The sequence below is a fragment of the Amblyomma maculatum genome, chromosome 1 (genome assembly GCF_055883805.1).
Source record: "Amblyomma maculatum isolate TAMU_Amacu chromosome 1, ASM5588380v1, whole genome shotgun sequence".
In the NCBI taxonomy this organism is placed as follows: Eukaryota; Metazoa; Arthropoda; class Arachnida; order Ixodida; family Ixodidae; genus Amblyomma; species Amblyomma maculatum.
Genome location: NC_139344.1, coordinates 366,060,585 through 366,086,598, shown reverse-complemented (window position 1 = coordinate 366,086,598; position 26,014 = coordinate 366,060,585). Strand labels below are relative to the sequence as shown.

The 26,014-nt window shown below is 43.7% G+C and overlaps 1 protein-coding gene across 1 annotated transcript in view; it reads right to left on the bottom strand.

Moving 5' to 3' along the window:
• Positions 1–4,591: 4,591 nt before the first annotated feature.
• LOC146208029 (sodium-coupled monocarboxylate transporter 2-like) overlaps positions 4,592–26,014 on the bottom strand; it is a 52,497-nt gene continuing 31,074 nt past the window's right edge. Inside the window, exons 8-15 of the mRNA XM_084591714.1 lie at positions 25,088–25,176; positions 21,660–21,769; positions 19,387–19,454; positions 18,313–18,399; positions 17,835–18,007; positions 12,393–12,496; positions 9,517–9,617; positions 4,592–4,823 (exon numbers count right to left, since the gene is read on the bottom strand). Coding sequence (XP_084447840.1) covers positions 4,743–4,823; positions 9,517–9,617; positions 12,393–12,496; positions 17,835–18,007; positions 18,313–18,399; positions 19,387–19,454; positions 21,660–21,769; positions 25,088–25,176 — 813 coding nt within the window. The 3' untranslated portion in view covers positions 4,592–4,742. The remainder of the gene's footprint in view (positions 4,824–9,516; positions 9,618–12,392; positions 12,497–17,834; positions 18,008–18,312; positions 18,400–19,386; positions 19,455–21,659; positions 21,770–25,087; positions 25,177–26,014) is intronic.

Here is a 26,014-nt window from a genome sequence, read left to right as displayed (position 1 = left end):
TTGGGGATGTTACTTTATGTCTTCTTTTCTTTTTTTTAATGTTTATTTGGATAATCACAGAAATTAGTGATGTAATCTTGGTTAGAAGAAAGATAAACACAAAGTAGAAGAAAAACAACGTGCCGATGGTGGGAACCGATCCCACGACCTCCGAATATCGCGTCCGGTGCTCTTCCAACTGAGCTACATTGGCCGCTGTCCCCCCTGCTACTTGCTTGGGTATTTATGTTGTCTGTATACGAAACTTGAGAGTGTTCACCAGCGCCACCCTCAAACATAGCGGCGGACGTAGAACGTCCTTTTTTTTTTTTTGTTACCGCCAGCGTCACGTAGAACGTGATCAAGAGCGAAGGCGAAAGCTGTGCTCATTTCCCCTTAATTAATCTGCTTGTAGCTTACGAGGGTCTCGGTTCTGGCAGTCTTGAAGCCATAGGTAGCGTAAGAGGGTTCTAGCACAGTTTTCGCCCTCGCTCTTGATCACGTTCTACGTGACGCTGGCGGTAACAAAAAAAAAAGGACGTTCTACGTCGCCGCTATGTTTGAGGGGGGCGCTGGTGAACACTCTCAAGTTTCGTATACAGACAACATAAATACCCAAGCAAGTAGCAGGGGGGACAGCGGCCGATGTAGCTCAGTTGGAAGAGCACCGGACGCGATATTCGGAGGTCGTGGGTTCGGTTCCCACCATCGGCACGTTGCTTTTTTCCACTTTGTGTTTATCTTTCTTCTAAACAAGATTACATTACTAATTTCTGTGATTATCCAAGTAAACAATAAAAAAAAAGAAGACATAAAGTAACATCCCCAACGCTTTCCTTGGTCTCGCCGACTGTTGGCTTCTTTCCTTCATGTATTATAACGAGCACCCTCATTTCCCCTTAATTAATCAACGAATGTTTATAGTCTGTTTAGCGTCCCACAGATAACGCGTTTACTGCTGCAGTAGCTTGAACTCATTGGGTGACCTCATTGTTATATATATATATATATATATATATATATATATATATATATATATATATATATATATATATATATATATAAATAACAATGAGGTCACCCAATATATATATATATATATATATATATATATATATATATATATATATATATATATATATATATATATATGCGCTGTAAGATTTGTACTGCTCCAACCGCAAATAAACAAATTGACTAGAAGCAGGAGTCACTCAAAGAGCATGTATCTCACACTGTTCCTTATGGCTTGTTTAGTGGTCTCGTAGAGCGGTACTTCGAAACCCTTGAACTCGTTTCGATGGAGGCGAAACGAAGTGGCGTCCGTGTGCTGTGCGATGTCATCGCACGTTAAAGATCCCCAGGTGGTCGAAATTACTCCGTAGCCCTCCACTACGGCTCCCCTTTCTCTCTTTCCACTTTCACTCCCACCTTCCTCCCTTCCTTTACGGCGCGGTTCAGGTGTCCACAGAGCAAGTGTGACAGTTACTGCGCCTTTCCCTTCCTGTGAACCAACCAACCAACCATTCGTTGTTTTGAAACATTGAAAGTTAGATCCGAGCTCTGTAGCTGAGCCACCTCCACTACCTCGTGCGGACAGAAGAGAAAGTAGAGAAAAAAAAAAGAGGGAGTCATTGCACCCGCTACCACCGAAATGGTAGCGGGTGCGATGACGACCTATAGATCGTCAACCAAACCATATTTTTATCTGTTGTATACAAGAGATACAATTATGAGTTGGTTTGGTTTGTGGGGTTTAACGTCCCAAAGCAACTCAGGCTATGAGAGACGCCGTAGTGGAGGACGCCGGAAATTTCGACCAACTGACATCACACAGCACACGGGCGCCTTGCTTTTCGCCTCCATCGAAAAGCGGCCGGCTAGCCCCCACTGCCAGCGGCATTGACCTACCTGTCCGAGACTTGTAGGGCCAGAAACAGCCACCCTTCACCACGATCCTCCCGATGTCAGAGCACGAAGAGCCATAGGTGATCGAAATTACTCCGGAGCGCTCCACTACGGCATCCCTTACTCACTTTCCATTTTCTCTCCCCCTTCTGCCCTTCCCTTACTGCACGGTTCATGTGTTTACAGAAAAAGTGTGACATACGGCGCCTTTTCTTTTCTGCGAATGAATTATTATTATTATTATTATTATCATTATTATATACCATTGAACGCTGAGGAAGACTCGAATAAATGCGCTATACAAAACCTAGCACACAACATATGCGAAATGATGAATTGTTTGATCAGTCGTTTTTATCATAACCACATTGACAACTACCAAACCCCACATTTCAGTTCTGTCAATGGCACAATGCACGAATTGCAGTGTTGCCTCCCGATTAATATGCACATGTGAAGCTTAGGACATCAGGGAGATACCTGTTGGGCTTGTTTTCCACGTTCGAAAAAACAACTCAAGCCTTATGACTCATCCCTTACAATGTCATTTTCTATCAGATCATGGTGAAGACACTTATGGTTTGCAGCTCTGTCATGAAAATGAACTAAGTGGAGCCTAGCTGGGTCCGCCCGCTTTGGCAATTTACCGGCCATTTGCTCCCGGCCTGATAGCAATGTTGCGTGGACATCACTGTGAAAATCATCAGTTCCACCCCTTATTCCTTTCCTCCTGTGAACATGGACTGATACCAGTAGGTATAAAATGATTAAATATCGTTATGAGTGGGGGAAGAGTGGGCACACGATGACCTGGATGTTGGACAACATGAAGTCTGGATCCAGCTCCGCGTCCATTTGTGCACTGACATAAGCGATCACAATGTCCCCTTAAGAGTGTCGGAGTCGCGACGCCCCGGCTATTCCCGCAATTCACACGAAGCAGCGTGGTGTCTTAATCCTAGGTGGCATTTTCCCACATTCAAGTGATTTGAATTACTGGCACTGCAATGGTCAATTGTCACAAGGGCTCCTCTAAAACAGTACCTCGAATGAAAACATCCGCGCTTTTTGAGAGACTGTAGCTTAAACATGCTAATACAACCGTAATAACAACTACCTGATAGCATACTGCCATTGCCACGGTCGCGCAAGCCCTTTTTTAGACAATGACCTGCAGCGATTATAGAAAATGAGCAGCTCAACCCATAGTGAGTAAATGAATGCATTATGATGCCTCAAATCGAGCCCCTCGGGCAGCTGGGCCAGCAATTCCAGAATTGGAGAAATAAATAAAATAAAATTCTACCGCTTTCGCCCATCAGTGATCCAAAACCGACGTTTTCGTAGCTGATAAGGCTTATCCTTTTTTGTTACGTCGATTGACGAAGCAGACAATAACGCCGGCCGCGGCCTAAGCTAAGCGACGTGGTTCCTTAGCCAGGTGAAACTAGCGCACGCGCTTCGAATTGTGCGCTACAGTCATCACGACACGTCCGCAGCGGACGTTGCGGTTGCTTGATACTTCCGGTGTGCCTTGTGCGCTAAGGTTAAGTTGTGCGCGGAAAAAAGCGTTGGATTTCCTTGGCAGCAGGGCTCTAGAAAATGAGAGTTTCTTCGTTTCAAATACTGTATGGCATAGTCTCGTTCACGGCATCAAACTCCTTATTGGGACTAACCAACACAACTACCATTATTAAACGTTTGTTGGTTGTTTTTGTTAATTGCAAGAATGATTATATAGTTATGCAGCATGCTATGTGGGTCGAGACAGAGAGCTCGTTCCTGAAATATTTCTGTTCTATTTATTCTGAACCGACTATTCTTAAAACGTAGTTAAAAAGTTTGCTGAAACACCCTTACATTATATATAATTTCCTATAACGCAGATTCCTACGGTTCTTTGGTATGCTTTCTTTGCAGACATCTTCAGTGTTTGTTTATTTGTTCCTCAAAGGTCCTGAGACATTACATGAGGGGTGGGCTGTGAAATTTAATATGAATACAAAATATATTCGATGGCGGTTTTGTATTGGCTGAAGTTGGTGATGGTTGCCAGTTCGGATGGAAGGCCATTCCAGTCTGGAGCTGTTTTTAAGAAATTAAACTGATAATATGTATCGGTGCTGGCTTTCATTGGATAGACGGCGTTAAGGTGAGAGTTACGAGAAATGCGATGAGCACATGTGATAGGAGTAGTTTCAGGATCAAAGGTATGATAAAATTTGTGATATAAGAAAAGACGAGCGATCTTGCGACGACAGGCCAATGTAGGAAGGTTAGGCCGAGATTTAAGTACGGAGACACTGATGTGATATGAATAGTCGGAACAAATAAATCTTGCAGAGCGATTCTGGACACATTCTAGAAGAGTTATTAAAAGAAGGTTACTCAAAGAAGGATCGTACGCGGCGCATGCAAACTTTAATTTCGACGGTACAAAAGCAAGCAGTTTTATTCAACGGGGTGCTAAGGCAAGGTTACGGCGTAATTGTACCCTAAAATTTGTTTAGCTGAATTAGTTACATGGTGAATGTGTTGCGACCAGGTTAAATCTTTGCTCAAGTGGATGCCGATATATTTATAGGAGTCTACTGATGTAATGATATATTGTTAAATGTATAAATCCCGTCCAGGTGGTTGCGACGGCGGTGGAAAGAAAGAAGAGAGGTTTTAGCAGAATTTAATGACATTAGCCAAGCGTTACACCACTCTTGGATGCGTAGAAGGTCTTCTTGAAGCTTGGCTATATCGGACGGGTTAACTATTGAACGATAGATGACAACTTCCAATGCTCAGCTTGGTTGGCCACACCAATTTGCTTTTTCCTCTATGGTGAGCTTTTTATTCCTTGGTAATCAGGCTATTGCTTTTGGTTCCGAATGGTCCTCTTTCCATAACAGCGCCGCAGCCGCCAGCTGATCCAGTCGGACAACATCCTGCACCCGGAAGAGGAAATCATAAAGTAAACGTTTTTTTCTTTCAGAGAGGTCGCTCTGGGGGGGGGGGGGGGGGGGGGGGGGAGCCGAGCTATTAAATCTAAATCACTATTTCCAGCTGCAATCAAACGCTATGTATTACAAAGCTTTCCTGTACTTTAGACATCATGTATTCATCACGATGTCGTCAGACATCAACATAACCCTCATTGACGAAAGCGTGTGCTGGATGTATTGTCCTCACGAGCAGAAAGAACTACTGCCGTATTGGTCTGCCCTTTCGAAAACTGTTAGGCGTGCGATTGCTCAAATGTGCCTTAACGCTACTCGAAAAAGCTTTCAGGCACAGACTTAGAAGTTGGCCGGAACAGGCTGGATACCTATAACTTCGACGTTGACTGCAGTCGGCCTTAATTCATAAGTCGAGGAACGATAGATTTAAACACAGTACACAGGACGAAGCAATAAAAAAAAAGTAGACCAGTCGTGATCCCTTCGTAATCATAGGTAGTTCATAATTTGAAGAACATTGCAGCGAAGTACAAAGTATCTGTGGTGTTTTTCGCCCCGAAAAACGTGCTTGCTTGTGTTGTAAAAGTGACCCCAGCAAAATCAAGAAAAACCAAGGTAAAAAAATAGCATGCAGATTCGTTTGCGGAGGGGCTGTCGGTATAGTTTATCAGATACCTTTGACATGCGGCAGGGTGTACATCGGCCAGACTGAACGATGTATTAATGACCGACTAGCAGAGCACAAACGCGATTTGATGAATGGGACTGGATCCCATCTGCAACACTACTGTAAAGCCTTCGGGGAAAAAAACAAGAGCTTGTGCTGCACAAGGCTGAAGGAAACAAAAATCTTAAACAGGAGTAGAGATAATATCGCCCGGGAACTGCTTGAGGCATGCTAAATAAAAACAAAAATAAATAAATATCAATGACAAAGTAGTGATCGTGCAAGGACGCCATCTATTGCAATGTATAGTAATGAAAGGATCTTTTTAGATTGACAGTACGTGCATAGATTATGCGTGCTGTTAGATTGTATAATGTTTGTCCAGATGTGTGCGTGCATCTTTGTGTGTGTTCAGATGAGTTTAGCTGTGCGTGTGTGTGTGTGTGTGTGTGCGTGCGTGTGTGTGTGTGTGTGTGTGTGTGTGCGCGTGCGTGTGTGTGTGTGTGTGTGTGTGTGTGCGTGTGTGTGTGTGTGTGTGTGTGTGTGTGTGTGTGTGTGTGTGTGTGTGTGTGTGTGTGTGTGTGTGTGTGTGTGTGTGTGTGTGTGTGTGCATGATATAGGTTCGTCCTCTATGAATTCCTATGCCTTAAATTCACTTCCATCTGCTATGAATAAATAGCTGCAAGTTGCGCCTGTCCTCTATCTCCATCAGCGTGTTGTCCGTTTTGGTGCTACATCTTTTCAAGGGAAGTGGCCCCAATCAACCAGCCCTCCCTCCCTTCCCTCCTCCCCCTCACCCACCTTCCCCAGCAAGTATTATTGAGCTTGTATTTCACACAGTCAATATTTGAAGCAGCTCGTGTTTGGCAACCAGAAAACATGTGCGGGATTGGATGCATGACACAGAAGGAGGCAAATTTTAAGGAAGATCTTCCGTTTTTGACAGTTCCTTTATTTTTTTTTTTCTGTCGGCGTTCCACCCCGTCGAACTTTTGCTAGCAAGCGTGCACTCATTTGACATGAGAAACCTGAGTGAGTGAAACCGGATTTTTCTTAATACACTGTTGAAATGCGCAGACGATTGTGTTCACATCGCGCATTTTAGCTTCTCCCCAAAGAAAGGTTTTGCCACTAATGTAGATCACCAAATATTATGTTTAATTTTCATGCATCCCGACCACAATCAAGAATACCTTTCACAGATGCGTTAACCAATTATAAGGGCTCACTTTTTCCCCACTGCGAAAGCTCATGAAACTAAAGAATTTAAACAGGGCAATTAGTCTGGAAAGGGAATTCACAAATTTGCAGTAATTCACAAATTGCAATTAGGCTTAATAAGCGGTATAAACTGAAGATTGTACAGGCCTATGCACCTACATGTAGTTATGATGACCAGGTAGTTGAAAGCTTCTATGAAGATGTAGAATCGGCAATGCGAAAAGTAAAGCCGCAGTATACTATACTAATGGGCGACTTCAATGCCAAGGTAGGGAAAAAACAGGCAGGAGACCAGGCAGTAGGTGACTATGGCATTGGTTCTAGGAATAGCAGGGGGGAGTTACTAGTTGAGTTTGCAGAGCGCAATAACTTAAGAATCATGAATACCTTCTTCAGCAAACGGAAGAACCGGAAATGGACATGGAAAAGTCCTAACGGAGAGACTAAAAATGAAATCGACTTCATAATATGTTCAGCCCCCGCCATTGTGCAAGATGTAGAGGTAATCGGGAAAGTGCGATGCAGTGACCACAGGATGGTGAGGTCCCGAATCAGCCTAAATCTGAAGAAGGAACGCAACAGATTAGTAAGAAAGAAACTCATCAACGAATTAGCGGTGAGGGGGAGGGCAGAAGAGTTCAGGATCTCGCTACAGAATAGGTATTCAGCTCCAACTGAGGATGGCGACATTACCCTAGAGGCAAGGAACAAATATTTCAGAGATATCATTACTGAGTGCTAGAAGCAGGCGGTAGGATAGTTAGAGAGGATACCGGTAAGCTGTCTAAGGAGACGAAAGATTTGATTAAGATACGCCAGAGTATGAAAGCTTCCAATCCAACAGACCAGATCGAATTGGCCGAGATATCAAAGCTAATCAATAAGCGCAAGGTGGCCGATATAAGGAAGTATAATATGGAGAAAATTGAGCATGCTATAAAGAACGGGGGAAGCCTTAAAGCGGTAAAGAAGAAATTGGGCATAGGCAAAAACCAGATGTATGCGATAAAGGACAAGGCGGGCAACGTCATCACTAATATGGAAAAGATAGTCAAAGTGGCCGAGGAGTTCTATACAGACCTCTACAGTAGCCAAAGTAGTCAGGACCGTAATGAGATTGGCGGTAGAGAAAAACAGTCAGACGTTCCTTCAGTGACAAAGGACGAGGTCAAGAAAGCACTAGAAACTATGAAAAGGGGGAAATCAGCTGGAGAGGATCAGATAACTACAGATTTGCTGAAGGACGGGGGGGATATCGTGCTAGAAAAAGTGGCCACCCTGTATACGCAGTGCCTGGTGTCATCGACGGTGCCGGAACCATGGAAGAATGCAAACATTATCCTCATTCACAAGAAACGGGACTCTAAGGACCTTAAAAATTACAGACCAATCAGCTTACTGTCTGTTACGTATAAGGTATTTACTAAGGTAATCGCTAATAGAATCAGGACAACCTTAGACTGCAATCAAGCAAAGGATCAAGCAGGGTTTCGGAAACGGTACTCTACTATCGATCATATCCATACCATCAATCAGGTGATAGAAAAATGCTCGGAATATAACCAGCCCTTATACATAGCATTCATTGATTACGAAAAAGCATTTGACTCAGTTGAAACCTCGGCGGTGATGCAGGAATTGCGAAATCAGGGGGTAGACGAGCCGTACATGAAAGTGCTGGAAGATATATATAGTGGCTGCACAGCAACCATAGTTCTGCATAAAGAAAGTAACAAAATTCCCATAAAGAAAGGTGTTAGGCAAGGAGACACAATATCCCCAGTACTATTCACAGCTTGTTTAGAAGAAGTATTCAGAGACTTGGAATGGGAGCAGTTAGGGATAAGGGTAGATGGAGAATACCTCAGTAATCTGCGATTTGCTGATGACATTGCCTTGCTAAGCAACTCGGGGGATGAACTGCAAATAATGATTGATGACCTAGACAGGAAAAGTAGAAAAGTAGGCTTGAAAATCAATATGCAGAAGACTAAGGTAATGTTCAACAGCCTCGGGAAGGAACAGCAGTTTACATTAGGTAGCGAAATACTGGAAGTAGTAGGTGGATATGTCTACTTAGGACAGGTAGTAACCGTAGATCCGGACCACGAAACGGAAATAACAAGAAGAATAAAATTGGGATGGAGCGCATTTGGCAAGCACTCGCAGATTATGACTAGCAGCTTACCGGTATCGCTCAAGAGGAAAGTATACAACAGTCGCATCTTGCCTGTACTCACCTATGGGGCTGAAACGTGGAGGCTAACCAAGAGGGTTGTACTTAAGTTGAGGACAACTCAGAGGGCTATGGAACGAAAAATGGTAAGTGTAACATTAAGAGATAGAAAGCGTGCAGAGTGGGTCAGAGAAATAACTCAAGTTACCGACATTCTAGTAGAAATTAGGAAGAAGAAATGAACATGGGCAGGACATGTAGTGCGAAGAGAGGATAACCGATGGTCGCTGAGGGTAAAAAATTGGATTCCAAGGGAAGGAAAGCGTAGCAGGGGGCGGCAGAAAGTTAGGTGGGCGGATGAGATTAAAAAGTTCGCAGGGGTCAAGTGGATGCAGCTAGCACAGAACCGGGTTAAGTGGAGAAATATGGGAGAGGCCTTCGCCTTGCAGTGGGTATAATCAGGCTGATGATGATGATGATGATGATGATGATGATGATGATGATGATGATGATATTCAGAAACGAGAGTCAAAGGCGCGTAGAAGAAATTAGAAAAGAAACATCGTTAAAATATTTCAACCGTCTATATTTAAAAGCAAGAGGAAATGTATACTCACTTGATCTGTTTTCTCGGCTTCAATTACTCCTAGTCTCCTCCACAGCTCGATCAGTGGTTTGCTCAGATGCTTCACGCTTGCTCTGGGCTTCTTCAGCTCACCTGTCAGAGCAGAGCAAGACATTTTTATTGTGCTCCCAGCACAAATTGTACACTCTGTGTTCGGCGTCTCAGTCACTGAATGTCTGCATATGTTATTTATATGCCAGCGTAGTGTTTATTATGTTAGTGAGGGCAGGACTTGTATACATAAAAAGTATTACAAAACATAACGCAGTTCAGCTAACGTTATGAAGGCGATTACAAAGGTATGTAAGGCATTCTTGAATAGATGGTAAACTTGCAGCACTGCTATTCGTGCGGTAAGGAGACCCCACTTTGGTGCTGCACAAATTAAGCCTACAGTTGGAAAGCGTTAGTTGTGCAAAATGCAATACCGACTCTGTAAGCATTTTTTCTAATATCGATGACAAGTTATGCATGGGAGGGATTACTTCCGCACGCAAATGCTGAGGAGGAATTATCCCAGGTAATGACTGCGAAACATTTTCCCACGTATCGTTATGCCAGTAGTACTTTTATACCTAAAAGAATAAAACCGAATGAAGTATGCTAAATAATTTCCAGTGGATGAATATTTACGTTATGACATACCAGGCGGATTCTTCGTAATCTAGTTGCGGATGAATTAATATTGTATACAAGAGCAATTTAAGCGATGTCGACTCTCCAGCCAGATTATGGCTGATATAAGTGTATATAGTATTGGCTCCGTTGACTGAATTTTGTATATGTAGAAACCACGTGGGAGCTCAGGTGTTGTGACGTTGAGTTATGTGAATGAGCACACGGCTGTAAAAAAAAAAAAACACATTAAGGGGAAAACCGGGCTTTTGGCCTAAGGCCTTCGTAGGAAAAACACGAGTCCATTTATGTTAAGTTCAATTACATGTGTTACACGAGGGCGCAAAAGAGATGAAATCTAGTGAATGTTATTTCTGCCGTCGCTGGATGGTATTATGCAAACACTATGCAGTCTTCATCAAATCATTGCATACCGAATCACCAGAACAAGCTATATAGCTAATGTAAATTAGGAAGTGATGAAGACGACCAAGGACGAAACTGAAATGCCGCACTGAAAAGGATTTGAATACTAGCCTACATTATTATTTGACGCACACTGTGAAGGGCTCGCAAAAAACAAACAAACAAACAAACAAACAAAAACCTCGCTACAACTAAGAAGGTTGAAGTCTAGATTCATGTGACGTGCTCCTTAAAGTGAATGGTTATAGCGGACGTTTCACAGCCGTATGCAATTATCGATAGAAAATAAGTTAGATTAAGACCCTAAAAACAGAAAAGTTATAGGAGCACTTAACCTCTGTATATAATGGTATTAAGACTGCTACTGAGAATGTTCCATTGCGCACATGCACTCTCCTACTCTTCTACTCGCTTAATCACTACTTTCCTAATGTATGACTTTCTTACATCGTGCTTACTCATTAGCATAAACAATTGGAGGACGCTTTGGTGACTTAAGTGATGAAATGCGAAAGCCTGAGTGCTGCGCCAAATTTGCGCCTGTCCTCAGGTGCAAGCATTTCGGGGAGATGACATCAGCTCATTAGCGACGAAATCGCGCTCCTTGTATCTTCGCAGTTGTTGTACATTTACGGTTGTGTGGTTAATTTTACGGGGCGCGCAGCAATAATTGATAATAAATAATTGATAAGACTGTCAATAATTATTATTTATTAGTCATTAATTGTAATTATTTATTTAATCATTGAATAACATATAGTAATTAACTAGTAATTGATCATTGATTAGCATATAGCTATATAAGGGACGCATTGGCGCATAGTGTGGTGGTGCTCTGTGATTGGTCGAGACCTCCATGACGTCATCCCGTCTCGACCAATTAGAGCCGCCGCAAAAGCGTGACACTTTTGCTGACGACAACGATGAGGCAATAAAGGCTTTCACCTTAAAAATTAGAACATGCCTTTGTGGCACAGGAGTAGCGTGCTGCACTCGGACAGGGGAGGGGAGCGGTTCTTGCAACCTATCAGGAGCCAAATGTGGCTGATGAGTTATCGCTGTCTGCACCTACACCGGCAACGCCGACGCCGCACATTCTGCACAACGTACGAGGCCTTTAACGTTGGGTCTGGTTCAATACCTCGCGCTAAACAGAAGTTCCTTTCCATAGCGCTTTTGAACCAAGCCTCTCATAAGACATCAATATTAATTAGCCTTATTTCTGGGCAGCAACTCAGTAAAGCCAATGATGCCCGTTACGTAAAGCTTTTGTTGCGAATATTTTGAGCAGCGGACTGAGAGGCAAGATGGGGGCCAGTCTTCCTTAGCACAGTAACACATTAAATTCCTCTGCATATTTGAGTCACTAGCTAAACCAACCGAACTTTCCGCTTAGCCCAAAAGCTGCGTTAGAGGGACAGCAAGTACGCAAACGAAACGAGCCGAAGCATTGGGCTATCCGCAAAGGAGAAAAAATCGTTGAAAATCGGTGGTACGTAAAGGACCGCACGACAGGAAGTGTACCGGGCACACGTGGACGGGAATAAACGCCCAATGGCGGTGGCTGCTGAGCAGTGAAAGAAGTGCAGACCAAACGCGCTGCCCAGGCCCAAGAACAAAGGGACACTGCAGCCCCATACGTGCTGCTAGTGTTGTCTACGAGCTCGACATTCAACGCGAATATTCGGGATGTTTCTGAACCATTTGTCTTCATTTGCAACCTGATGCACGACATCTATGTGTATTGTAGGTTGCATGGAGAAAGTGTAGAGCCGTATAACCCGTAATATTACGAAGCGATGCCAGAATACGATTCTCGGTACTCACCAGTAGCAAAACTTATGACGACTCCCAAAACGACGGTGCCAAAAGTGCTAATTAAGCAATTCCAGAGTGGTGACAAATGAGCGAAGCCTCCATTATGTTGCACTCTACGGGAGGAAAAACCAAAAACCAGAATTTCGATGAAGAGCAACTCATTCGAGCGTATGGAAATTAATGATCTATAGTCAGGTTTTCTCTTGTGCACATGAAAAGGTGTAGTAATCAGAAGCATTTTTTCTTTGTGTGAATGGGGATTAATACAGCGTTATACAAAAGGTAATAGGAACTAACTGCTAGACGTTCTGGAAGTCAACTGCAAACCCCAAACTTCCTATTGAATTTCTACGACACTTGTAGATCATAATTAACATCTAAGCAAACTCCAATATACAACTCCTATCTCTCCTGAGAAAAACTAGAACACCATCAATCATAGCATCTAATAGATGTGAATATTCCCTTTCTATCGTATATTTTCGACACACATGCGATGAAGGTGTTGTTATAGGCTTCCGATTCACAGAATGAGGTCACGTGTTTGATGAAAGCCAAGCAGAAGTTCGAGCTGCAAGGCCTCGACACAGAGGCGTGCACGGGCAGAAATTTTGAGCCCGAGCTCGGTTCGGGCCCGACGCTACAGACTCGAGACCGGCACAGCCCCACATGGATATGGACAGAGCCCGGCCCGGCTTAGCCCGGCGCTTAAATTTAAGGCCCGAGTTCGGATCGGCCCATCATGCTGTAATTGCAGTTGAAGCGATGAAAAAGAAGGTAATTTGAGGATGATAGTGTTACGAGGCACGTCGAGATGTTAGGAGGCGATGGTACGTCGCAGCCGCAACAGTTCACCGTCAGGGACACACTCACAGGAGAACCAGACGTAGCTGCAGCGTCGTCTTTCTCTACTAGCCCAGCACTTCGTCATCCTCTCTTTCGCTGCGTACCTTAACAATAGCTTTATCCAAGATATTAAAATGTTGAAATCTCATGTCTGAAATGACAAATTTGCTGAATATTTTGGGGCATTGGACGGACGTATAAATAAATTATTGCGCAAAAACAAGTCATTCATTGAATTGAGACATTTGCGGCGTTCTTAGATAATGAACCCGGTAGCGCTGAAGTTTTTCTTCGCGCTACAACTTGTGGCTGGATAAACTAACACGTTATTCGATAGGAAACCAAGTTTTCGGTAAGCATCCTGTTCGCTTCTCCAAAGTACGCTAGCTCTAAATCTAAACAAGCGGTTGATTTATGGCCAAGTACTTGATGAGCTCGTCTGTCTCATCGTGTACCTTTCACGTTAAATTTTTTCAACAAGAGAAACTAGAGGAAACTCTTGCACCGCGGATGCTTTAAGCTAGGCCCCACTCCAAACGAGACCATGTCGAGGCAAGTGTAAGCCACTACAGAGTCGTTTGATATGCGACAGAGAGGCGCGAATCTCGAAACAGATAACTAAACATCAGCGCCGGTCTTACCAAATTGGAGATGCAAAACTCAACATAGCCCACAAGTGGCCCCTCTGTTCGGTCACTGACGACTACCAGAAATTTGTTCGCGGTGAGGAGGAAAGGCGGGCCCACACTGGGAAAGAACTCGGCAGCTCTCGCGTGGGGACGACGCGGGAAAATACTGCGCATTCTAGACCCTTATCGCACTAAGGCCGCATTCGCGCTTTCGCAAATGCGTTCATGATCGGGGTGTCTGGCCCGGCCAGGCCCGCCCGAGAGAACTATACCTTGACCCGGACCCGGCCCGAGCACGAGCGAATGTGCTTTAGAGCGGCCCTAGCCCGGCCCGAAGGCCGGGCCAGGTACGGGCCTTCAGGCCGGCCCGAGCCCGTGCACATCTGAGTTGTTAAGAAGCCTAAGGTGACTGAAATTAATCTTAACCGCTTCATTCCCACGAAACACATAACGTCTAATAAACTTCTTTAAACAGCTCTGGAAGGCTATAAACATCTTGTTCTAGAACAAAACCTCTCACAGACGTCGACGGAAAGAAGTTTCCTGGAAAACTTTGTTAGCACGTCTAAACTAAGACGCCTTTTCAAAGACGTCTCAGATATGTTTTTTTGGAGACATCAATTAGATATTTTTCCAAAGACCTCTCAGCGATGTTTATTCAGAAACGTTTCACAAATACTATAGCAGAAAGGGTTTACTAACTTCTAAAAGCCCACAAAAAATACTCCATGTTACCCCTGTTCAGAATGTTGAATCCCTATTCAAAGAATGTTCACGAATCACAGCGAACATTTTCTATGCATGGTTTATTGCAGCCGCGGAATTAAGCAATAATTACGGCCCAAATTGTTAGACAGCCTTGAATTACTCCAATGTCTCAACTTGATTATTTGATAATCAGGAACAGAAGGTAAGAGGCCGCTTTAAAATAACCTCGAACTTTGAAACTGCGGTTCGTTCTAGCGGGAACCAAAGCCCGTCATTTACGGTCCAGCTAACCTACCGCTCGTAAGGCTGCATTGGGTTGCACACCGGTCCTGAAAGACGGGGGGAGGCACGCGAATGACAACACTTTTTTTATGCTACGAATGCCTCTTCATTCTAGCTTGCCTGGCCAACACCAGAAAACCACCGTATTGCCGCTCGTAAGGCCGCACTGGGGTAGCATACGGGTCCTGAAAGAAGACGGGAGGCACGCGAATGACATGCTTCTACCCTCCTACTCCGGCTTGCTTGGGAGCACGAGAAAACGAAAACCACCGCACTGCCGGAAATTTGTTGCTTGGGCAAGAGAACAGTCAGCAGGAGAGCCGATCGTACGCTCAAACATCGTTCCGCACGCTGAAGCCTGCTGCGTGGTGGCGCTCTGCTCGATGCCGATGCAATTTGCAATTTTCAAGAATGCTTTATTAATTCAAGTTTTTTGTTTCTTTGCAAAGCATAAGGTTAAATTGAAAAACAAAATAAAATTAAACTCATAATTGTTTTTGTAATAGTTGGGTTTTAAAGCAGTTATTGCTTTATTGGCATTTTGGCGTTGCAGTCGCTAGCGACTGCTTGCTACCCGCGCGCACCGATCGTTCAACTCATCTTTTCTCGTCTTTCGACATGCTCAACGGTTGCTCAACGTGCTCTCAATGGTGTGTGTTCGGTGTGCTGTCTTTGTTTCCCGCGCTTGGACATTTACGCAGATTTTGCAGCTTTCCCGCGCTGTATTTTACAACCACTGCTGCGCTGTGATATGGAGCTCATATTTCTCAACAGTAAGTAACTTTCCACTTATCTTGTATGGTGAATGCAGCGCGCCGAAATTGAACCACAGATGCGCCTGACTAGCGCGCTAGAAACACGGGTAGATAGCAATGCGTGTTTGTCTTTCTATCTGTCCATGTTTCTAGCGCTGTTTTAACGTACTGTCCAACCAACTCGCCCAACAAGCAACATAGCTGTATTGTATTGGCTTTGTTAACTTCACTGATGCGTGCTAAGTATGTGCGGTAGCAAACGTAGAACTGAAGTAATATATCTTGAGGAGTTATTTTGTTGCTAATGGTCGTGTTGAAGATGTGGAATTATATGAGTCTTTGAAAAAATTCCGGCACTTCACTGACATCAGATGTAGAATATTCGTGTTTTCTTCCAATAAATAGTTGGTTGTTGTGCGCATATGGTGCCCTATTCGTTTTTGTTGTCATCTTTGCACCTTAGCGTTTTCAAATCAGTAACCTCAGCTCACTTTAAGGTTTTCTGTGTATGTACAAGGTGAATAAAACTTTCTTCTCTTAAAACACACCAGAAAAAACTGTTCAGTTCACGGTAGGTCAATGCCCGAAGCATAAGGCCTCTGCCTCGACCTCGTTTTGTGGTGCGAGCTATGAGGGATTTTTTTTTTCATGCATGGGGGGGGGGGGGGGGGGGGGCGGGCTACTAGGTGAATGATTTCAGTGGCGTTCATGGTAGATCCGGGCATTTTGCATAGATGCTAGTGGTATCGCCGTATTTTGGTGTTTCCTTTCTCCGTGCATATTTTCCTTTAAAAACCCCACAGAACTCAGGCACGTAGCTCAACTGCCACTGCCTTTGGCTCGTTTGATTATTTTGAGTTTTTTTTTTTGTCATTGCAGGTTGCTGGAATCTTGTCTGTCTTAAAGACCCCTGGAAAAGGCAGAACCTGGAGCTTACGATAAGCCATTGAATTTAGCTCATCGGCCAATGCCTTGAGTGTGCATTATGATTTTATATATCTATGCAAGTTATAAAAAAATATTTTTATGCAGAACCTTCTGGGCGGATGGTTCCCGTGAGTTTACACAAGTGCATTTGCATGCATGCCTGTAACTTAACTATTTTTTGCTAGTGCAGGTTGTTTGGTATTTACTTTTGCAGAAGAACCTTCAAAAAAGGTTTCTCAAATCCATATTGTCAACAAGTTTATTTGCTGAGTGCTTTTACTTTTGTAGATGGAGTGCAATAAAAATTCGGACTGGAGAAGCATGTGTTCTTCATACATTCAGCATGTGCATTCACTATTGAGTGTAGCGATTTGTAGTTTGTGCTCATTGTTCTCAATTCAGCATGTGAGATCACACAATAGTCTGCTTTGAGAGCATTTTTTTCTAAATTTTAAATTACAGTTAACTGGGGAGAGGGTGAATTGTTGAAGGCTTGCATTTTCTATAGCACTATAAGAAACAGCTAGAGATGGCACATAATCGGTGGGGTGTTAAAGGAGTAAAATTGAAAATTCTATAAAAAAATTTTGAATTCTCTTCAGCCCAACTGATTTTTCGCCATCTCTAGCTGTGTCTTATTGCGTTGTACAAAGTGCAAGCCTTCATCAATTCGCCTTCTTCCCAGTTAACTGTGTCATTTCATCAAATTTAGAAAAAAAAATGCTCTCAAAGCAGAGCACTGTGACCTCACATGCAGAACTGATGACAATGAGCCCAAACTGCAAATCGTTACACATCTAAAACAAGAATAGAAACGTTCTAGCCAAGGGGGTTTAAAGATGTCTATTAGCACAGCTATAGCAGAGCTACAGCTGGAAGCAATGTCTAGAACAAGTATAAAAATTTTCTAGGCGAGAAGTTTTCAAGACTTCTACTGGCGTAGCGTTAGCAGAGCTAAATCGGAGCTACAGGAAGGCTTGTAGCTCTTGGGTCTACAGAACGTCTCAAATGAGTCTTCTTTTAGAAGTGCCCATTTCTTGGCCTAGACATATTCTAGATGTCAATTAGCTCTTTTTGTGTTTCGTGGGTTGTGGCCAAGAAAATTCTCCATTAGTTAACTTGAATACTTCAAAGGCAATAAAAAATCTGGTGCACTTTGTTTACTTGCAGAATAACGCTCAAGTTCCAAGTTCAAGGCTTCCAGGTTCTACGCAGTTAATAAAGATGACCAAAGGCATATTGCCGACGGATTGTTCGTGATGAGAACCTGCAGGTGACAAAAAAGTGTGATAACTGCTCCGTACCTCTTGCTGGAATTCAAGGAAGTGGCGTTTGGAAACCTCTGCAGGTAGGTGATGTTTTCCTGGCAGTATTCTAAACTTACTGGCATTAGCGGTGATGTCACACCATCTCGAATTCTGAGCCCCATCAAAATCAGCTGAAGTGCAAACATTAGCAGCGTTGAAATCCCTGCTCCCTGAAAAAGAACAAAAAATACATACCACCATGTTCTGAGACACTATCCTTGCTATTTTGTGAGTGATGTGTTCGCGCAAAGTATTGAAAAAAGAAAACACACATTGAAATATATCATTAAGGGACAGCCTTGAAGGCAAAATCGCATAATTAACAAAACACTGTATGTGCCTCAAATAAGCTGCACTCCCGGACTTCTCAACCTATAGGAAACCATAAGCCGCTGAAAAGTGTTTCTGTTACGGATCTGAAACAACCAGCAATGCACAGCCTTTGTTATAAAGTTATAGAGGCTCCAACTGGCACCTTGGAGTGGACGAAGGGAAAGGCGACAGCGAGCAGCAAAAGGCCGATACAAGGACCGGTTGTTGCTGAATTCACCATGATGGATACCTGGAAAAAACATTGGTGGATTATGATCACTGAGTGTCACCTTTGATTGAAGAAGCTTCTCGGCTCCCACGACTGGCTAATTTCACCGCTTTGAAACGCGTTTTTGTCAAATCTCCTATCGACCTTTGTGCTATCACATAAGTGACATAACCCACAAAGCAATCAGTAAAGTGTCTCAAATAACGTGTTGCTTTGTGTTTGCTTGGTTAATTTTCACGGAGAAGAAATCATAATAATTATCATCATCATCGGCCAGACTATGCACACTGCGCGGCGAAGGCCTCTTCCTTCCATCCTCCTCCAATTAACCCATTCCTGTGCTATTTGCCTCCACTTTACCTTTGCGAACTTCTTAACCTCATCTTCTGCCTAACATTCTGCCGCCCCCTCCCAGACGTTCCTTCCCTTGGAATGCAATGTTTGTACCCTAAGCGACTATCGGTTGTCCTTTCTACGCACTATATGCGCTGCCCATGCCCATTTCTTCTTTTTGATTTTTACTAGAATGACATCACTCGAGTTATTTCGCTGACCCACACTGCGCGCTTGCTATCTGTTAACGTTACACTGACCACTTTTCGTTCCATCCTGTTACTACCTCTCCTAGGTAGACATATTCGTCTACCCCTTCCAGTGTGTCACTACCTATTGTGAACTGCTGGTCCTTCTCGCGGCTCTTGAACGTTAAGTGTTTCTTCTGCATATTGATATTCAAGCCTATCGTTCTGCTATCTTTCCCTGCCTTTCCTCCTCACCTTCCTTCCTCCTCCTCCTTGCGCCCAATTATTGTTCCGCACAGATCGCGTGCAACTAAGAAAATGCTTTGTTGAAATTGGTCACACGATTATGTAAGGACATTCTACTCAAGTCAATTAATTAAAGTCCTGCCGACATGAAAGTAAGTGGCTAAAAAGCAAGCCTGTGAAAGGCTTCGTATACTAAGCAGTTCACTCGTAAGGCTATGCATTACTGAAGTTGTGTACTCACCCTAAATACTGACCCAAGGTATACACACAAGCAGCTGTAGAGTGTCATAACAGCGCCAAGAAAAAATGCTATAGAGAAAGAAGAGCGAGCACATTCAACACGATTAAAAATCTAACATAGCGCCGAGCTATGGTGGCGCTGTACGTGAAATACCAAAAAGTCGTGCGAAGTTTGCCGAAAACTACCAAGGAATAAAGCCATAGCTGAGAGTAACATTGTGCAATTTCAATGTAAATTTAGTAAGTGCGGTGTTCTGACATAAACTCCCCGTAATTCTTAAACGCTGTGCCCATCTCCACGTGCACGTAGCGAGGAAGCTTTCGAATATCAGCTTGGCCAGGTCGTATCGTTAACCTATGATGGTATGGTTTGGTTTGTGGGGTTAACGTCCCAAAGCGACTAAGGCTATAAGGGACGCCTAGAGGAGGACTCCAGAAATTAGTAACACTAATAAGAACAGGTGCTGACGCAAATGTCTTGAGCCGAAATGGCAGCGCGGCAAAATCTGTATAAATTGCGACCCATTATGTCGCAATACCTAGATAGGGATATCGACTACTGGTTGGTTTCCAGCAATTCTCCGAGCGCACCAGAGAGGTGGACCTTATCTTTCGAGAAGAACCTCGGCTCAGGGCACACAGGCTTTCTTGTTTAAATTACATTCTGTTTTACAAGGCTTTCGGAGCGCTGCGAATGGTCGGCGCAACCTTGCCTAATCATTATGACACGCCAAACATGACTGTATCAAATGACTGTATGACTGCAACAATTCTTACACTGGGATCGACAGAAGCGTAGGGACACATCATGTAGTTCGCGCCTAGACTAACCCAGGTGGCCCTTACCCTTCGTAAGAGTCCCCTGTCGGGGTGTGCAGTAGTTAGGGCGCTCGGCTGCTGTGCCCAAGGATGCGGCATCGAATCCCGGCTTCGACGGCCGCTTTTTGGTGGAGGCGAAAAGCAACTTGGCGCCTGTGTGCTGTGCGATGTCAGTGCACGTTAAAGAACCCCAGGTGGTCGAAATGTTCGTGGTATTGTACTAAGGCATCTCTCATACCTTGAGTCGCTCTGGGACGTTAAACCCCACAAACCAACCAACTACCATTCGTAGGACAACGAACAGGTCGTGAAACACAATATATGTGGTATTGATGTTACGGGACGGAGGCTTGTGCTGAAGTGCAACGCTTCAGCAGTACAAGCCGAAACAGATAAAGATAAACTGATTAGATATGCGTGTGCTTCGTGCACCTCAATATGGCCGCCCCCGTGACAAGTGCATAATGCCTATAGGCACACATTGTGCCAGGTGGGCGGGCTATGTATGCATACACAGCCTATTTTTACTATTTCCTCTGGTGAATTGCATCATACGATGCAATTCATCAGAGGAAATATTTTTAAGTACATCAGTTAACCGCTGCCGCAACAGGTGACATCATTTTCCTTCCTTTCTGATCATGAGTAAAACTTTCAACATCTTAAAGAGCAAACAAACCTGGTGAGGCCTGGTCACAAAGAAGCCAATTACGCGGTTTTGTGGCCTCTATATGAAACTATTTCTTGCCATCAGACCCGCTGTAGGCATCATTTGGTCGAATGTCACCTAATTGTCCCTGTCCGATATATTAGCTTGTTTTCGTTTAATTACTTTATATCGCTCTAGACACAATCACACATACGCTGCGCATATATTTGTAATTGATTGAAGGGACAAAGACAACTCCGAAACTACTCCTATCATACGTTGAATGTGTTCTGATATTATGCAAATTAAGATTGTAAGAGAAACCTAATAGAGAGAATAAAACCACGCTTTTCTGGGCAGCTTGTAGTGCAGAATTGGGCAAAGTGCTGCCACTTATTATGGATTTCAAAAGGGACTTGCTAGGATAATACCATTGTCAGATAACGTGGATTCTAATGATCGAGCTTTCAAAATGTTTCTTATGTTTAGCCCAGTGCGCGGTCATTTTAGATGCTAACGCAAATGCATTTTTTTTTTGTATTCTCATATGGGTTAGTCTTACGCATATTTGTTGAACTACGAGTTCTATATAGAGCCGACTCTGCAAATTAAATCATTTCACGCCTTCACATGTGCCTATGAGCTGCTGGATGATTCTTCGCCCATATAAAATTTTCCGTCACAATGAACCCGCGACTTGATAAAGGGGCGATAATCTTAGCTATAAAAAAATTTGGGAAATGAGGTGTCATATTGCTTGTGTTTTTTGTTTTGCGTGGAAACAGAGCATTGCTGCATATACTTACCCAGGCCTCGTGTGATATGACCAATGCAAGAATTGAGACTATTGATTCTCGGCGACAAGATGTCTACGTAGACGACCGCAGTCTGAGTGTTTATAGCCGAAGATATTGTGCTGCGGAGAGAATGACGATAGTCAGAACATGCAACGGTCACAACTGAAGGATCGCAACGGATGGGATGCCAATTCGGCTGCATGAGGTTTGTATGCTCAAACAACGAAAATTTCTCCAGGCACAGCTATTTTCCGAGGCCACGCATTCTGTGGACATGTCCAAAAAGGAATCAGAGGGTGATAGAGAAAACATAAAAAGCATAACATCATGGCATTTTCACTAAAAAACGCCCGAGTGCAAAAAATAAAAATAAAGAAACAACAGGAACCCATGCAAAAGCGTTTGTGCGAATCTGATGTCAGGTCTGGGGAGAGCAAGCAGGGGCGCGCACGGTAAATATGTTAACAAAGTTGAATCAATCTTAAAATATTGAAAAATTCTTCAAAACCTGTCTACCTAAGAAGTACCGAAAGGATGCGTTAGACGAGAGTAGGGGCCGGTAGTAGTCAGATGCCCCTAATTATTTTTGGAGGCGTAACACTTTGTGCAGCTTTTCGGTGGAGGCGAAAAGCAAGGCGTCCGTGTGCTGTGCGATGTCAGTGCACGTTAAAGAACCCCAGGTGGTCGAAATTTCCGGAGTCCTCCACTACGGCGTCTCTCATAGCCTGAGTTGCTTTGGGACGTTAAACCCCACAAACCAACCAACCAACTTTGTGCAATAAACGAAAAAATCAATTCCGGTAATGTGCTAATTCTTCTCCTATATTATAACATACGTAGAGCAGTGCAATCAAATCTCTGGCCAGGCAGCAACAAAAAGTGTATTCTTAGTTTCGCAAGCGAATTAGGGAACAAATAAATTAATTAGCTAGTTACATTGCAGTAATGCTTCTACACGCAGATGCCCGACTAAACCTATGAGGGAAAACTAACGCAAACTTAGTTGTCCCAAAGAAACCATGTTTTATTCCTTACGAGTAAAATTACCAACTATAACTAACGATCTGAAAAAGCATACATATACCAACTCACAACTGGCACTTTATATAATTTACTTGTTTACATATACTCAAGCCCCGTCGTATTGCAAGTGTGGGTAAAGAAAGTAATACATAATCGACAGCCAGCACCACAAACCCACAGTCCAAAAACTCAACAGCAGAATCAAGGGTCCTCTACAATGTTTAAAAAGATATCTAATTGTAAAGGTCGGCTTCAAACTATAAAGCATAAAGTAATATTCAACAATATTAAAAAATCTTGTTCCAACAAGCGTATACATATCACCGGCAGTGAACTCAGGCTGAAGGTCACGAGGAATAAACTTTGTGTTTGCGAAAAGCGTCGAAACAATCAAGAAATGGTAGTTCCGTATGTAAAAGTTATAGAAATTTGCAGGTATTCAGTGGATAGAGGGAAATGCATTTAATAAACAGTACTGTGAAATCACTTCGAACACTCATTGTCGTGACTATTACAAAGGATAGATATATGCTTGAGGTACATGAATAAATATTTCTCTTAAAATGATTATTATCAGAAACCGGTTTTACATATCCTTCGATGCGTTCGAATTTAGGCACCCCATTAGAACAAACCCAAAGAAAGTTTTCCACGAAGTGTGAGCGCAATATTTTCGGTTTATTGGTCACTCTTGAAAGAGATATAATGCGCTAGAGTATTGTATTTTAGCATATTTCAACAAAAGTATTTGTTTTCTGTACTACGCTGCCCCTTACGACAGCTTGAAACTCATAAAATTGAATAACTTTTACATTCTACAGCGTAATGCCTACCACCGATATCTACTTGTGAGCTCGCAGTCCTAGGCATACATAACATCTGTGTCGATTTCATCAGTGCTCATTTCACCAGCCCGGCCTAAAGTTTCACCGTCAATTTTACCAACTATATCACCTGACTTAGAACACGCATCGGAATCAACTATATTCCTGGAAACATGCGCTCTGATCATCAGATGAACCGCAGATGGGCACGGGCAACACTCTTATAGGAACAGTACTGTAACGTAACGAACGTCAGAGATGCCGACGCGGCACACTAAACATCACGGTTGGCACAAATTGCCAGCGTAGAAGTTATACACGGAGCGATGCCAGTGCCACCATAGCCATAGTCAGTAACCTCAAGGCAGAAGAAGTAGCAACCATGTATGCAATAGCGACCAGCCCTAATGAAGGCACACTTCTAAAAAATCATTCTTGACTCGCAAACCGCCTGCCGTAATCCCGACAGAGAATGGCTATCCATCTTTATGTATCGCATACCGAATTTTCTCCTTTTGTGGAAGTTTGCTCGCGAGTATGTCCGCAGAAACCAGCTAATGCGCACCCTATCCCGAGCTTAATTCCGGGGACCGAGCGCAGCAACAAGGCTGACTACAAATGATATCGGGGCTTATCAAGTACAGTGATATTTTCCCGCATCACCGGCTCAAGGAGCAAACCTACTGTCTCTATATAAACCTTTAAACTGGAATGAAGCAGTAGCTTGAAGACGCTTTAGAACACACATTTCGCCGTGACAAATATCCACATTACGATACCTATCCCAATCGATATCACACCGTAGAGCTCGCTGAAAATTGAAAGCAGCGCCAGTAGTTTTAACCCGAAGCGAAGACAGCGAAGGCCGCGCTGGCCAGCCCTAACTTGGAAGACCACAGGCAGCTGGTGAACGAGGCCCAGAGGAAAGAAAACGGAACGGAAGACATGGACTGAGGGCCCCTCCCCGCACCGACCAAGTTTTCCGGAAATAAGTGTTTTTCGTCAGTCGATGTATTCCTTTCTCGAGAGCAGGTACCGATGCTACCAGAATGGGTAGATATTTATTTGTTGTAAACAAAATCCGTACTTGCAGAGTTGTTCTCTGTGTTCTCTGTGAGTTTAAAAAGCAGAAAGAAACTATACTTTGTTAGAGCAGAGACAACAATTAATATTATTGCAGCTGAAATAAAGAAAAAAAAAAGAAATCGTCATTGTTCGGGGATTCACTGCGGTAGACACAAACCGCTTGCTCCTTTTGGGGATGAGGTGGATTACATGATACAATATCATCAAGGCACAGGTGTTGTGAGAGTCAGGTAGAGTGCGGAGATTGCAAACACTGTAGGGGCCGATGGCTATAGCTGCCACGGAAGGAAAACGATACGAGAATATGAAGTCTCGCCGCCGTCATCATGGAGTGCACGAATTCGAATGGATGATGCCGAAAATTGTGCATGACAAGGATATTGGTGGCCTCAGTAAATAGTGTACGGGGAAAGGTCATCAACAGCATTTCACTGCAGGACACTAAACAGTGCCATGCGTTTTCTTTAAGTGTGGTCAAAGATAGTGGCTTGGCATGATTCTTACCTTGTCGCCGCGGTTACTACTGCAGCGAGAAAAAGTCCTGTGAATCCCGGAAAAGTGACGAGGTAGGTCTTTACGTAGAAGGGCAAAATCTGTGGAAAGGCATACAAAACACTGCCGACAATTGCGTTGCTTGCTGATGCGAAATTTGAGCACAGCTGACCAGCTGTTTTAGCTTTTTCGTAGATTGAGGCAAAGTGTTCGAGGAAAACATCTTTGTACAATTACAGACAATTTGTCATTGTTCACACATACTTCATACCAACTAGTTCTTCTTCCGCGAATGACAGATATTGGGCTTTTCATTTCACGTGTACCACCAAAGCGAAGAGGCGTCCGTGGGCTGTGCGATGTAAGTTGTTGTTGTGGCTGTAGGAAGAAGGAAAATAAAATGCACGGGCCTGCTCTGCTACTGGCTCTGTAGCTTAGCCACCTCCGCTGTCTGATTGATTTATTGATTGATTTATAGGAAGGGAAAGGCACGGTAACTGTCTCAGTTGTTTTCTGTGGACACCTCAACCGCGCCGTAAGGAACGGAAGGAAGGTGGGAGTGAAAGTGAAAAGAGAGAAAGAGGAGTCGTAGTGGAGGGCTACGGAGTAATTTCGACCACCTGGGGATCTTTAACGTGCACTGACATCGCACAGCACACGGACTCCTCTGTTTCGCCTCCGTCGAAACGCAGCCGCCGAAGTCGGGTTCGAACCCGGGTACTCCGGAAGAGTAGTCGGGCATCTTACCACTGCACCACCCCGGCGGGGCACCTCCACTGCCTCGTGCGGACAGAAGAGAAAATAGAAAAGAAAGGAAAAAGAGGAGGAAGGGAATGACGTGCGCCACAACAACCACCGGAGCAGTGGCGGGTGCAATGACGGCCTACAACAGATAAAATTCGATAGCTGGCTAGCCCCCGCCGCAAGCGGCGTTGACCT